Raw genomic sequence first — 14,712 nt, forward strand, 5'->3', positions numbered from 1 at the left:
CATTCGAAACAAACTACGATTCTGCGAAGGGTAGAAGAAATCAAGAAGAAAAGATACAAATCTCCATAAAAAATCACCAGAAAAAACGAAGAAACATTATTCAAGGTACTGTTTTACTGTTCTTCTAAGTTTTTTTTAGATTGTCTCTGTTATATGCCTCATCCTTAACTAGCAAAATATTAAAAGATTTCAAGAAGAAATATACTGTCTCCCCTCTGATATTGGGTGTATTTTTTAAATCCTTTGAGTGTATTTCTTAAATCTTTTGGGTGTATTTCTGTAATCCTTTGGATGTATTTTTGTAATCGTTTGGTTTATTTCTATAACCCTTTGGGTGTATTTCTGTAATTCTTTGGGTGTATTTCTATAATCCTTTAGGTGTATTTCTGAAGTTCCATTATCTTCAAAACAATTTCAAAGCTTAATTTCAGAAATCATGAAAATCGAAAAAAATAGAAGGAAATCGAAGGCAAAGAGAGAACGCACGAAAGAGATGGAACAAATTTAGCAAGAAACTCGAAAAAGGAAATGAAATATTTTGTAAAATGGAAGTTATATATTCACGCGTTAATTGATTTGGATTGATTTAAAAGTCTGTTAAAAAGGCCCGTAACATAAGCAGTGCGTTTATGGAATTTCGTTCTCTTCAGACTTATAAAGCTTGTAAGTACAAAACACTTGTATGTAAAAATTAATCCAATAAATATTCGTGCAAAAATATAAATCATAACATGTTATAAAATGAAAATACTATTTTTCTTACCTAATTATTATTAAAAACTTCTTAGAACATATAATATTTCCACCAAAACAAACGATATTTTTGTCCAAAATATTAATATAAATCAATAACTATCACAATTTTCCTATTTAAATTTGATTCTATTTGTTTTTTCTTAACCCATTCGGTAACTGTGAAAACGAAAAGAATAGACACTATCCTTTAAAATATAACAAAACAAATTCAATACTAATAATTCTTCTAACTCCTTTTAAAAAAAATCAAAATTCAAAAATTAAGATTTTCCTATTCATGTTCTTTTTTTTTACCTTGTGTGATTTAAGTATTTTTTTCTTATTTTTCTTAATAATAAATTAATAATGCTTTTACTCTATCAAATTATTTAACTCTAAACCAATTAATTAATGGATTATAGCAAAAATAAAAAAATAGAACAAAATAAAACACTAACAATGAGAGAAGAAGAAAAAAAAGAAAGAAAAGAACAAAAAAATATATCAATGTTGACAGAAAATGAAAGAAGAGAATGTCATAAGTAATGACCATGGAAGAAAATAAAATTGTAAATTCGTGTAATTTCACGAATTAACTCGCGACTCTAAACTATCTTGACTATTACTATTATTATAAAGATAAAAATAAAAATAAAAATATTAAAATATTTATTTCTAATAGAAAATTGGTATGGTTTAAGGCTTAGGGACGCATTCCGTTAATGCTTGGCAAACGGAGATGCAAACATGACATCCTCATTTAATCGTATCCCCAATTATAAACAGTTAAGCGATGTTTTGGTTGGAAGAAAAAAATATAGATAAAAAAAATAGAAAGAAAAAAAAAATGAGTCCATTTTTATTTTTTTTAGACGTATTTAAATAAAAAAATATTATAAAAAAATAATTTTATTTTTATTTTAAAAAATATATTAAAAAAATAAAAAATAATATTAAAAATAGAAAAAGAATTAATTTTTTCCTCATCTTCTTACCAATATTAAAAAATAAAAATTGATAAATCACTATTTTTTTTTCATTCCTCTTCGTTCCTCTCCCTTTTTTTTTTAACCAAACAATACAAAATAATCATTTTCTTTCCATTTTTTTTCTTCCTATTCCAGAATCATTGAACTGGCCGTTCAAACCGAATCCAGACCTGGCCGGTTTTCACTTCTCAGCCCTAATCAGTAATCAAAGCCTCACTCTTACTATCTCTCACTCACCTTCACGCATATGCTTCCCTCTCTCAAAAGAAAAATCTTAGCCTCCGTTGCTGCTCTCTTCTTCAAGCTGTGTCACCGCTCCGTTGAATCTGGTCCGGCCATCGTCCCCACTGTTTCAGCGTCGTCGCAGCTCGTCTCTGCCGTTGCATCGCGTCGCCTCTGTTCCGCAGCCGTCGTTTGCTAGTGCTAATCTGCTCTCAGCCTATCCCAGTCTCGCTCTCGCTCTCGCTCTCTGCCTCTGCTTCTTGCGTCTCACCGTCTCCTTGCAACTCTAAGCTCTCCCTCAGTCCGTCTCGCTCAGCTTCATTGGTTAAGGTTTGCTAATTGCTTTGCTTCATATAATAATTATAATTATATTTATACAAATCAAAAGTTGAATATGCCAACATATAGGGTTTGATTCTTTATGTGATTTCCTCATTCTTAAAAGCTTTTTTATTGTTACTAGGAAAAGTCAATTATAAATTGTTGTTTTTAACATTTTATTGTAGCTGTTCAAATGGAGTAAAGCATTAACCTGCTGCTTTTTTATTTTGATATATTTGTATTAGTAAGCAGGTATTTAAATGTTTGAAGCTACGTTCCTATATTATGTGCCATCATAAGTTTTTCTAGTCACTTAGGTTCTACGCTACGTTTTGGACCCTGTACGGCTGTACTATCCTTCCATTTCTGTATAGAAACTCGTTCCTGACTTGCATACACATCGGTACCATCATTCCACAAATCGTGCCGAAAAATGAATCCTCGGCCACAACCGTCGCCACCTCACGATGATGACGACAACAACGAGGAAGTCTTCATTGACGAGTCTGATATTCTGCAAGAAGTTTCCATGGACAATGAAGACCTTCCAGATGCCGATGATGACCAAGATTCGGATCTCGAACATCTCGGTATTACGTTCCACCTTATCAAGTTTATCGAATTGTCAAGTTAACTAGTAAACACTTTAGAAGTGTAGCCCCCAAGTTGAGTTCGTGGTTTTCCCAGTAGAGAGTTTACTATGCTTAGCTTGGCCCCACAACTGTAGTTAAATTCTAGACTTTAATTACCTTGAACCTAATCGTAATTTTCATGCTTTTAAGTTTGTTCGTGTGATTTGGTGAATGATATTATCTGAAAATTTCTCAGATGAGGCTGATGATTCTGCGCATACGTTCACTGGTCATACTGGTAACCTTTCTAACTCTCTTTTCTTTCTTATTTTGATTTTTTTAAAAAAGTGATTATTCTATTGCAGGCAATAATGGTTGCAAGGGAATTTATGGTGATTGTGTGTGTGTGTGGTTTCTTCACTTCTTGTGCAGGGGAGTTGTACTCAGTTGCATGCAGCCCAAGCGATGCAAGGTTGGTGGCAACAGGGGGTGGTGATGACAGAGGATTTCTCTGGAAGATCGGCGATGGAGTTTGGGCTTCTGAGCTAAAAGGTATTTCCATAACACTAGAAAGATAATTGTGTGAAGCTTGATGTTGTGGTGCTGATGTACATTTTACTTTGTTGTTAATTCTATGCAGGTCATAATGATTCTGTATCTAGTTTAGCTTTTAGCCACAATGGACAGTTTCTTGCATCCGGAAGTTTAGATGGAATTGTTCAAGTATGGGATGTTTTTGGAAATCTGAAAGGCACACTGGAAGGTCCTGGAGGGGGAATTGAGGTGAGAGAGGTTGCTCGCTTTATTGTTTGTTATTGTGTGTGATTACGAGAATTAATTCATTGTGATATCTTTCAGTGGCTCAGGTGGCATCCGAGAGGACACATACTCTTAGCTGGTTCTGAGGATTCCACTGTTTGGATGTGGAATGCTGAAAGAGCTGCTTTTCTTAATATGTTTGCTGGTCACGGAGCTAGCGTGACCTGCGGTGATTTTACTCCTGATGGTAATATCATCTTTTCTTCTTGGTGCATTTTCTTCTATAAGTTTGTATTTATGTTACGCATGTTTTAAAATCCTTCAATTTCGTTTTACTTGGTGCCTTAGGGAAAATAATATGTACTGGTTCAGATGATGCAACTCTGAGAATATGGAATCCAAAGAGTGGAGAAAACATTCATGTTGTGCGGGGTATGTAAAGCTAACCCCATTTTCTTGCTTCTACTTTTGTGTAGCCTTGTAAACTATGATTTACAGGTCATCCGTATCATACTGAGGGACTAACTTGCTTGTCAATAAGTTCATCGTCAACCCTTGTCCTTACTGGTTCCAAGGACGGATCTGCCCATATTGTGAATATCTCTACTGGGAAGGTATGCATTATTAGCTTTTGCTGTGTTTGATATCCCTACACTGTTTTCATCAATCAACTTGTCTTGTGTGTCTTTGTTTCAGTTTATGATCTCTCAATAACTTGATAAAGCTTTTGGCCATGTAATAAAGTAATGTTTTAAAATTTTATTCATGTGGTTTCCATTTTCATAAGTTTAAGCGTGCTACTTAACTCCTTTGAGCTAATAGTTGCTCAAAGCAAAATTTGATCATAAATTCTTCTTATCCAGTTATTGATGCCAAATACATTCATCCAATGTATGATAACCTCCAATGTCAATCAAAATTATTTGATTGGATACGAAGCTTGATGGAATATTTTGGTCTGCCCATGAAGTCATACTCAATATGGCCTCTCAACGGCTAAAGGGAACCATCCTGTCAAAATATATAGGAGTATCACATAAAAAAGAATTGAGAAAGACCAGTTCCTCACAATTATTTGTTTATTTACATGAATGAAATTATATCTTTCACAACAGGAAGGAGGGATGCTCTATTTGACATCAACTTTAAGCTAGTTGCTAGCTTATTATGTCTCCAGATTGGCACGTTGTGTTATGCTTGGATATATGAGATTTTAGGTATTTGGTTGATTAGTTTATGGAAGTTGATTTATTAGAAATGTGCCTTGGTAATTTTCTTCCCTAGCAACTAGCAAGATGACGAAACTTGGACAATCTTTGATTCAACTGTATTTGGCTTTCTTGAAAGTATAGTTCTTTGAAAGTTGTCCTTGCATAATTAGCCCAGTAGTAATGGTGTAACTTATAAGAATCTAATCCTGAACACTTTCAACACTTTTTGCAAGCTCTAAGAAAAATGAGTATTGTGGTTGACAGGTTATTAATTCCGCGCCTCTTCATTCAGATTCCATTGAATGTGTTGGTTTTGCGCCAAGGTATGTGTTAACCTTTTGTGGCCTGTGTTTGTGCAGTGTTGCACCTTATGTTTTATTTGATTGGAAATAATTGAGTGGACAATAACTTACTGCGGACAAAAAATTGTTGTTAACATGTAAAGTAAAATCTGTGATCATTAAATAACACAAAGCAAAGTGCTTTGACATGGTTTCTAGTGTATCGCAGTTTTCAGACATAATTCCATCTTATGTTCAAGGAATGATGGACCACAAAAGACCTTAAATCTTGCTTAAGTATGAATATTTTATATTTTATAGTGGTGGTGGAGATATGAATATCTGATGTGCTGCTGGTCATTGTTGTCATATATGTGAACCATAAAGTAACTTTGTTCATTAAAATTGTGATAGTGATTCCTGGGCTGCAATTGGGAGTTTGGATAAAAAACTTGTCATCTGGGATATAGAGCATTCCTTATCTCGTGCCACTTGTAACCATGAGGTTTGTATGAATTGTTCTTTGTGCAAATGGCAAGCTCGTATATCTAGGAACTAACCGAGCTCTGGTTGCAAGCATACTTCAGCTTGAAATTTTAAATTGTTATTGCATGTCTGATAGAAGAAATGATGTGAACAGGATGGAGTGACATGTTTGGTGTGGCTTGATGCTTCGTATTTGGCCACTGGATGCGTGGATGGAAAAGTAAGATTATGGGATAGCCGGTCCGGTGAATGCACAAACACATTCAGGGGGCACGAAGATGCCATTCAGTCTCTTTGTGTGTCTGCTGATCACAATTACGTTGTCTCGGCTTCAATGGATGGAACAGCTCGCGTCTTTGAGCTTGGCGAGCTTCAGTAAGCAACCCCCCCCCCCCCTCCCTCTGCCCCACTGGTTGGTGTTCCTGTTTATCTATTGGGGAGGCTAAGTATTTTATACGAAGATTTTTTCTTTTTATTATTTGTGGGAGGAGTTAAAAGAAGTTTAAATATTTACATTTGTGTATCCTATGGTTTTGATTGAGGTGCCAATTCAAAAGATAAAGGAATGCAATCCTGAAAATTGCTTTTGAAAGAATCTTAAGATACTAATTTTGCTCTAGAAAATTTAGGACTTAAAGCTATTGTCTAGGATTATTAGAATGGAAGTAGTTGAAATTTTTAAAGTAAAGTAAAGAAAACTATGGAATGTATCAATATACGAGACGTTCAAAGTTAAAGTAGTTTAGTTTAGCATATGTTATTATATTGTGTTATGAGTTGGTCTTGCATTGTCGTCCAAATCATGAAGGTTTTTTCTCCCCTACTAATAGGGGTGTTTGCGGTGCAGTGTAGATTGGTTGAGGTAAAAAGCCATCTTATCCGAATATTTATTTCATATGCAGTGCGGTTTGAATTGTATTACTTTTTTTAGACAATCCGACCAATTTCAAGTAGTGCAATTTGAATTGAATTTGTGGTTTTTCAAATAATAATTCTAGCAACAAGAAATAAGTCTCAATGCAAATATACATCTAATATATCAAGTCTAAATAAAATATAGATTCAACATATAAAGAAAATTAACATAACAAATCTTAATAAAAACATAACATAGTCATCCATAATAACAAAAATAAAATCATCATAAACAGGCTTGAAGTTGAGAGGTGGAGCACAACTCAGATTCAAAGCACTCCGTAAGATCAACTGGAAATGAATTGGATCGAATAACTTGGCACAGCTTGGAACCTATAATAAAAAACCTATAATAAAAAAGTAGCTACATAGCTAGAAAAAAAAAAATCAAATATCATAATCACCATTACTAATAATTAAGGTCTTGATTGAAAATATGTAATGCTGATTAGTACTTGCTAGTTCAAATTTAATAAATATCCCTAATAGAGTTAAATGTTTTCCGTCCCTTGGCAAGTTGCACTCATCTTCCTCCTACATAACAAAAACAAATAAGAAGGTGAATTCTACTCTACTCTTTCTAAAATAAAGGATAAATTACCTCTTGTGATATATACAGTAATTATGATAAATTATTCTTCTGCCAGAGCTCCAAGATTCACGTTAATCGTTATTTTTTTTTTTTTTTCAATTGACACTATGTTTCTTTTGAAACTTGATAATAATGTATTTTCATCATCCCCACCAATACACCTCTTCTCCAATTTTAAAACCCTAATTCCTCTCAAATCCAATCACCATTTCCAATCAATTAGGTTAGGATTTTGAACTTGTTCTTACGCTTTCAATCTCTAATTTCAACGAGCATATCTATCAATTTTTCAGCTCTCTCCTTCCTAAGATTTTCTTCCTAGTATTTTTCTTAAATTTCAGCCAGATCAACAATGGTACTCCTCTTCAGGTAACCAACCCCCATAGCCTTGTATAACTATATAACAAAAACAAACCAAAATATTAGTTAGTCATAAAAACAATGAGTCAATAATTACCATTTTAGGATTTTTATTATCTGAATAATGATTGAAAGATAATTTAAGAGAAATTGAAGATAAAAAAAATAAAATAAAATACTTTGACGTCCCCATTCACGCACCAATTATCATTATTTTTAACTAATATATCACAAATTTCTATGAGTTTTCAGCTCTCTCCTTTTTAGGATTTTCTTCCGATCATATTAGAGATAGCGATCATATTTGACGATCTCATTCGAACCTTGGAACTCTGGTTGAAAGATAATTTATCAATAATCACTGTATATGTCACAATGGGTAATTTACTCTTTATTTTAGAGAGGACATGGTAGAATTCATCTAAAAAAAATCTTGACAATTAATTTAAGGATGAAGTATATTTTTGTCCCTAAAGTTTGTCAAAAGTTTCAAAAATATCCCTAAATTTTATTTTGTTTCAATTTTGTCCCAAAATTTTCGAATTGCATTAATATACCCTAAGAACTAAATTTTAAAAAAATTTAGGACTAATCCGACCATAATGCATGATAAATATGTTTGATTTGCTTGTGTTAAAGGTTATTCTTGTGAAGTTATTCTTGAATTGGTCATAATCTTTTTGAAAAATTAGTCGTTAGGAGTAAATTTGATGCAAATAAAAAACTTCTAGGACAAAATTGAAACAAAATAAAACTTAGGGGTATTTTTGAAAATTTTAACAAATTTTAAGGACAAAAAAATACAACAATGGAGGATAAAAATGTAAAGCTATTTGGGTAAATGAGTTAAAATGAAGTAAAGGCCTCAATCATGTAAATGTACTCATACACAAAATATTAGATATAAAGAATTAAACAAGTCAAATATCCTAATTATAGAAAGAGAATAACACACAAGAATGAAAATAGTGGTTAATGTAATACAATCACACATTAAAGCTCAAATCTCACAAGGTTGTGTGTTCTAACTCTCATCTATGTTCCACAATATTTTTCAAGCAAGTTTAATAAAAAAGATCTAACTCAAATTAATGGAATGCCCTATAAAAAAATATCTTGAAAATTAATTATTTTGACTAAGCTTATTATGTGTGTGTGTATATATATATATATGATGTGATTGGATGAAAAATCAAAATCCTAAGTTCTTTTTCTATTCTCTATCGATCTAAATCATATGCATATAGAAAAGTAAACTAGGTCCGATTTGCACATTATTTAATTACAACTAAAAGCTAAATATATATACAAACCATATTAAAAAAGAAAAAAAAAAAAGCAAAACTACCCAAAATAAAAATGTGCAATAAACTAAAGAAAAAACTAGAAAGATAACTAAAATATATGCAAACCAAAATAAAATAGTGCAAAGCTAGAAAAATATCAAAATAGTAAAATACTAATAAATATCTAGAAAGCATAATAAAAATCAAAATGCAAGTGTTTGAAATGAAAAATTTTCACCCAACAATCGACTTCTAGTCGCTCAATCTTTCCATACTTAAAAATATGCACGGTCCTCCGTGCAATCAAGACAATGCTAGAGTTCTACCCGACTCCACCTTCAGCTGGTGGATCTTGCTTCTCCTCCGAGAGGGTCTCTGGTTAATACGGTGGATCGATTGTGATGATGGTGGTGGTGCTCCTGCTAGGAGGCATTCTCTCCCTTCTCTATCCATTGCGGCATGTTCTTTCTTTTGCTTTTCTTGTTGCTTATGATTACTCATCCTAAGAAATATAGAACAGAATATATTAAGACACGTAAATTCTAAGACAAGGAAGCATAGATTGTCAGAATAAGGTAATAATCACTCAAATAAAGTGAATTAACCAGTTTGTGACATTGATGAAAGCAAGTATGTGAATTCTAAGTTTATGCGTAGTTTAGAACTCATGTACTAGCACTTGAAAGTTATGTCACAACTTCACAAAGTACACATATACTCACTTATTTTAATGTGCCTAAGATGCTTTAAAGATAAATATGCAAGTTAAAGCAACAAGAAATCAACAAGAAGCATAAGAACTTAGGCGAATAACCAAGCAATTGTGAAGTGGAAGGAGGAAAGAAAATTAATTGGATGTGTGAGTGAAATTATGAAACAAAGTCAACTAGAAATCACACTCCAATCAATAACATCAATCAAAGTTAATTGCATTGCCTATTTAACTAAAAAGTATTGGAACACAGTTGCTATGTACTTAGGAAAAGAAAAGAGGTTAGTTGAAAAAGAGTCAGTTCTCATGTAACATAGCAAACATGACCCTTAGAACTTGAAAATTTTTGAGAAGGGTAAGAATAAGCAAGCTCATAATCCAACTTCACAAATCATGCATTATGTCAAAATGAATGATTTAAAGTATGTGTAGTGCACATAATCAAGAAAATAAGAATCAACATGTCATCAAAGAATTAACATAAGCAATTGATGATGAATAAACAAGAAAAATTTTAAAACAAAGCATAAACAATCATCAATGCTTTCAAACACTAATATTGCAAGATTAATATGAAAAATGGAATGTTTCACGCCTAATGTAACTCAAACCAATTAAGAATAAAGAAAGTGAAGCATATGAGTTACATAGGTCAAAATGTGTCAAACTTGAAATAATATGCAAAAGAAACCTCAAACATGTAAAATGCGTAATTTTTGGTCACATAAAGATTGAAAATAGTCACTTCAATGCATTTAGATAAAATTCTAGGAAAACATGCCTTGAAGCAAGAGATTGACCAAAAAATTTTCATTAAAAAGCTTGAGGCCATTTGATAGTCATTTGGTATGCAAGGTCACATCAACACAGAATACATCAATAAGGACCTTGCAACACCAATTCCCAAAATGTAGCCCAATAAAACAAAAGCAACAAGTTATCTCAGCATAACAGTAGTAAACAGTAATTCATGCAACTAGAAAATTAATCAATTGGGCTTAGCACAGTTTCATAGCAATTCTAGCATAGTGCCAAACACTTTCATCATAATACCTCAGCTAAATTGACAGTCATATTAAGAATGAACAATACAAAACAAATCAACCAATTCTAGTAGCAAATTTAGAAAAATAGTAAGAAAACAGTGAATCCATCATCAACCATCAAACTCAGAATAATTTCAAACATATTACAGTAATAATGCAAAACTTATGAAACTAAATTAAACCAACAGCAACTAACAGTAACTAATCTGACAACCTAAAATCAACTAATCAGCAAACCAATCTAACTAAATAGAATTACTAAAACTAAACTAACCAAGCGAGATTAAACTAACTCAAAAGAAATTAAGGAAAAGAAAAAAAAGTAACAAAACCTGGACGTAAATAAGAACAGGGCAGAAAAGAATGAAACACAGGACTGTGATAGAGAAGAAGATAAACAAAGAAGAAGAAGAATGGTGTGCGAGTGCGAATTAGGGCTTTGCACAAATGGGCTGTTTATTTTGAATTTGTGCGTACGCATGAATTGGTACAAAATGGGGGTTGTGCGTACGCATCTACCATGTGTACTCATGGGTTGACAAGCATTTCACATTGATGCTTACGCATGGTGTACGCACAAAACCATTTCAGTTCTGGTTTGGCATCGTACGTACGCATAGTAGGGGTATTCAAAACCGATCTAATCCGAACAAAACCGACCAATCGAACAAAAAAAATCGATAACCAAACAAACCAAAAACCGAAAAAAATAACTTTTACATTTTTTTGCGGTTCGATTTGATTTTCAATTCTGGTAGGAAAAACACTAACCAAACCAGTGTTAGTAAAAACCCTACTATAAAAGCAGCCTCCCTCCATATTTCCTCTTAAACCAGCCGCAACCACCCCTACCAGAAACTCTAACTTCCTCGAGCCCTCTCTTATTCTCTCTAGCGCCGAATCTAAGCAGAACCTCCCCCTTCTTCTCTGCCATCGATGCTTGAAGAACGAAACTCTCGCGCGATCTAGAATTTTCATATATGAATTTCCGTTGCAAGTATAGCTTCTAGACCGACAAGAATTTCTTTCTTACAAAAACTTTGGTTGTCACAAGTAACAAAACCCAATAAAAAGTAATAACCGAAATATTTAAACCTCGAGTCGTCTTCTCAAGAAATTGCAGGGAAGTATGATTTATTATTGGTTATGAAAAACAGTGTTTTTGTGTTTCAAAAGGTTTGAACAAGGGAAATAAATTGCAGGAATTAATATATCAATATCTAATAAAACTCTTGGCAAGGTATGAAAATTAGAAGTCCTATCCTAGTTATCCTTATCGATGGTGGTGAGAATTGAGTATTAATCCCACTTAGTTAACCTTTACTAAAGTAAAGGAAAGTCACGTGGACTAATTAGTTTGATCTTCAGGTCCTAGCCAATTCCTAAGAAAGGACTAGAGTTATTGGAATTCAATTCAATTAGCAAAAATAACAATTATCAATCACGATGAGTTTGAAAACTCAAGAGTCTCCAATTAATCAATTAAAGCCAAGAATATAAAAAGCTAAATAAGAATCATAAATCTGAAATACCTCAGTTTATATTAAATAAAGAAAATCCTAACATGAATGGTTCATAAGCCAATTTGGCAACATAATTAATTAACAAATAAAAGCATTAAAGTATCTAAAAGTAGAAGAGAAATATAAAGTAAAAATAATATTGAACCTGTGACTGAAGATGAAATGAACTAAACTAATAGAAATCCTAAAATCCTAAATCCTAAGAGAGAGGAGAGAACCTCTCTCTCTAAAAACTACATCTAATCCTAAAATTATGAATTATGAATATATGATCCATTCTCTCCCATGAATGGATGCATTCTCCCACTTTATAGCCTCTAATCTGTGTTTTCTGGGTCGAGAACTGGGTCAGAAATAGCCCAGAATTTGCTGGTTACAAATTTTGTCAGGCTGATTTTCGTAGATGTGACATGTCCGCGTAAATCACGCGTTCGCGTCACTTATCCTCAGGGCAACTATGGTAAATTATATATCATTTTGAATCCCCGGACGTTAGCTTTCCAATGCAACTAGAATCGCATCATTTGGACCTCTGTAACTCAAGTTATGACCGTTTTAGTGCGAGAGGGTCAGGCTGACAGCTTTTCAGTTCCTTCAGTTTCTTGTATTCCTTCCACTTTTGCATGCTTCCTTTCCATCCTCTAAGCCATTCCTGCCCTGTAATCTCTGAAAACACTTAACACACATATCACGGCATCGAATGGTAATAAGAGAGGATTAATATTAGCAAATATAAGACCAAAGAAGCATGTTTTCAATCATAGCACAAATTTTGGGAAGAAATTGTAAAACCATGCAATTAGTATGAATAAGTGGGTAAAGACTTGATAAAAACCACTCAATTGAGCACAAGATAAACCATAAAACAGTGGTTTATCAACCTTCCCACACTTAAACATTAGCATGTTCTCATGCTAAGCTCAAGAGAAGCTATAAAGGAGTGAAGAGGAATGATAGAGAGTATGCAATGCAACCTATCTATGTGAATGCAACTATATGCAAAATGTTTCTACCTACTTAGTTAAAAGTGAATAAGTTCTTCAAGACAAATACAACCCACATTCCATTAATTCAAATCGTACAATAAAAAGCAAGTAAACTTGTAAGAAGATAGCTCATGAAAGCAGGGAACATAGAATTAAGCACTGAACCCTACTGGTAGTGTATATCACTCTAACTCTCAAGTGTCTAGGGTCAATCACTCTATTCTTCCCTAGTCATGCTTTCTCAACATTATTCTTCATCTAACCAATCAACAAATATTCATCATACCAATGCAAACATCATTAGGTCTTTTCAGAGTTGTAATGGGACTGAGATAAAGGTAAGGATATATGTATGGCCAAGTGAGCTAAAATATGAATCCTTGAGTAACCTAAGCTATCACCTAACATACATACATTCTATATAACTTCTAAAATCATGCATAGCTACCCACAATTCCTACTTTTGCATCATATACTCATGTATCAACTTTTCTTTTAATTTGTGTCACATATGCATTGATCTTTTATTAACTTAACATTGGGGTAATTTTGTCCCCTTATATATATATATATATATATATATATATATATATATATATATATATATATATATATATATATTCTTTTTTTCTCTCTTTTTTTTATAGAGACATAAAAACTAAAATAACATATCAATGCATATGGAATTTTTAATTTTATGTTTTACATGAGTAGGTACCCAAATTTCCCAATATTCAAAATTAGAAACATGATATATTCTCTTATTAACCCATGTTCCCACAGTTTTCCCACACTTAGTTGATGCACAACTTCTATCTTAAGCTAACCAAAGATTCAATTGGGATATTTAATTTATTTTTTTCGCTTAAGGCTAGTGATATGGTAAAATATAGAACAAATGGGGATTAAAAGGCTCAAAGTGGCTAACAAAGGTAATTAAAAGGGTAGGCTTATTTGAGATAAGTGAGCTAAACAAATAATGGCCTCAATTATATGCAAGCATATAAATATACTAAATAATGGACATATAGAATGGAACAAAATATAGATTACAATTATAGAGAAGAAAACACACAAGAATAAAATATTTATGGTTAAATAATGTAACCATATAAATAAGCTCAAAATCTCACAGGTTGTGTGTTCTTTATCTCAAAAACCATGTTCCAATTTACGATCCTCAAACAAATTTAACACATAGAAAATTTTAATTTTTTAATTTAAATTAGTGAAATTTTTCAAAAATAGGATCTTAAAAAGAAACTTATTATTTTTCAACCAAGTAGTACTTAAATGCAAACAATCAACTACACATGCAATCTATTATACAATGCAACATTGAACAAACAAAGAAAATAGAGTATTGGTGTTGAAAAGAAGGTAACTAACCCCTGGAAGTCGGTATCAACCTTCCCACACTTAAAGATTGCACCGTCCTCGGTGCATGCTAAGATGTGCAAGTGGATGGGGGTTGTGGTTCCTCAGCTGGGGCTCTTTTTGTTCCTTTTCTTGCCGGTGGTTTGATAGTAGCTTTCTCTTTACCCTTCTTGGTGGCTATCCTGAAAAGGGAAAAAGAAAGTAACTTTTAAAGCTAAGGGTTAGAGCAAGGAAGAGAGCGGAAAAGGTGGTAATCAATGCACAATAAAGAAGAATGACGTTAACACATGGTCATGACTACATGTGAAAAGTTCATCAATGGAAATATAGCAAGTGCGT

The 14,712-nt window shown here is 32.8% G+C and overlaps 1 protein-coding gene across 4 annotated transcripts; it reads left to right on the plus strand.

The window, feature by feature from the left end:
- The first annotated feature begins 1,826 nt into the window (after positions 1-1,826).
- On the plus strand, positions 1,827-6,200 carry LOC107630863 (uncharacterized). 4 transcript variants are annotated; one of them, XM_016334135.3, is made up of 11 exons: positions 1,827-2,276; positions 2,585-2,857; positions 3,096-3,137; positions 3,272-3,391; positions 3,480-3,622; positions 3,698-3,845; positions 3,947-4,030; positions 4,097-4,212; positions 5,074-5,132; positions 5,505-5,595; positions 5,731-6,200. In XM_016334135.3, exons 2-11 carry the CDS (start codon positions 2,701-2,703, stop codon positions 5,953-5,955), a joined length of 1,185 nt encoding a protein of 394 aa, XP_016189621.2. In that variant the 5' UTR covers positions 1,827-2,276; positions 2,585-2,700; the 3' UTR covers positions 5,956-6,200. The 4 variants fall into 4 exon arrangements, with proteins under 4 accessions (XP_016189621.2, XP_088364275.1, XP_088364276.1 ...); XM_088508149.1 differs by having other exon boundaries at positions 1,853-2,276; positions 2,513-2,857; XM_088508150.1 differs by having other exon boundaries at positions 1,853-2,276; positions 2,577-2,857.
- Positions 6,201-14,712: the final 8,512 nt, after the last annotated feature.

The sequence above is a fragment of the Arachis ipaensis genome, chromosome B3 (assembly GCF_059453495.1).
Source record: "Arachis ipaensis isolate K30076 ecotype BB chromosome B3, ASM5945349v1, whole genome shotgun sequence".
Taxonomy (NCBI): Eukaryota; Viridiplantae; Streptophyta; class Magnoliopsida; order Fabales; family Fabaceae; genus Arachis; species Arachis ipaensis.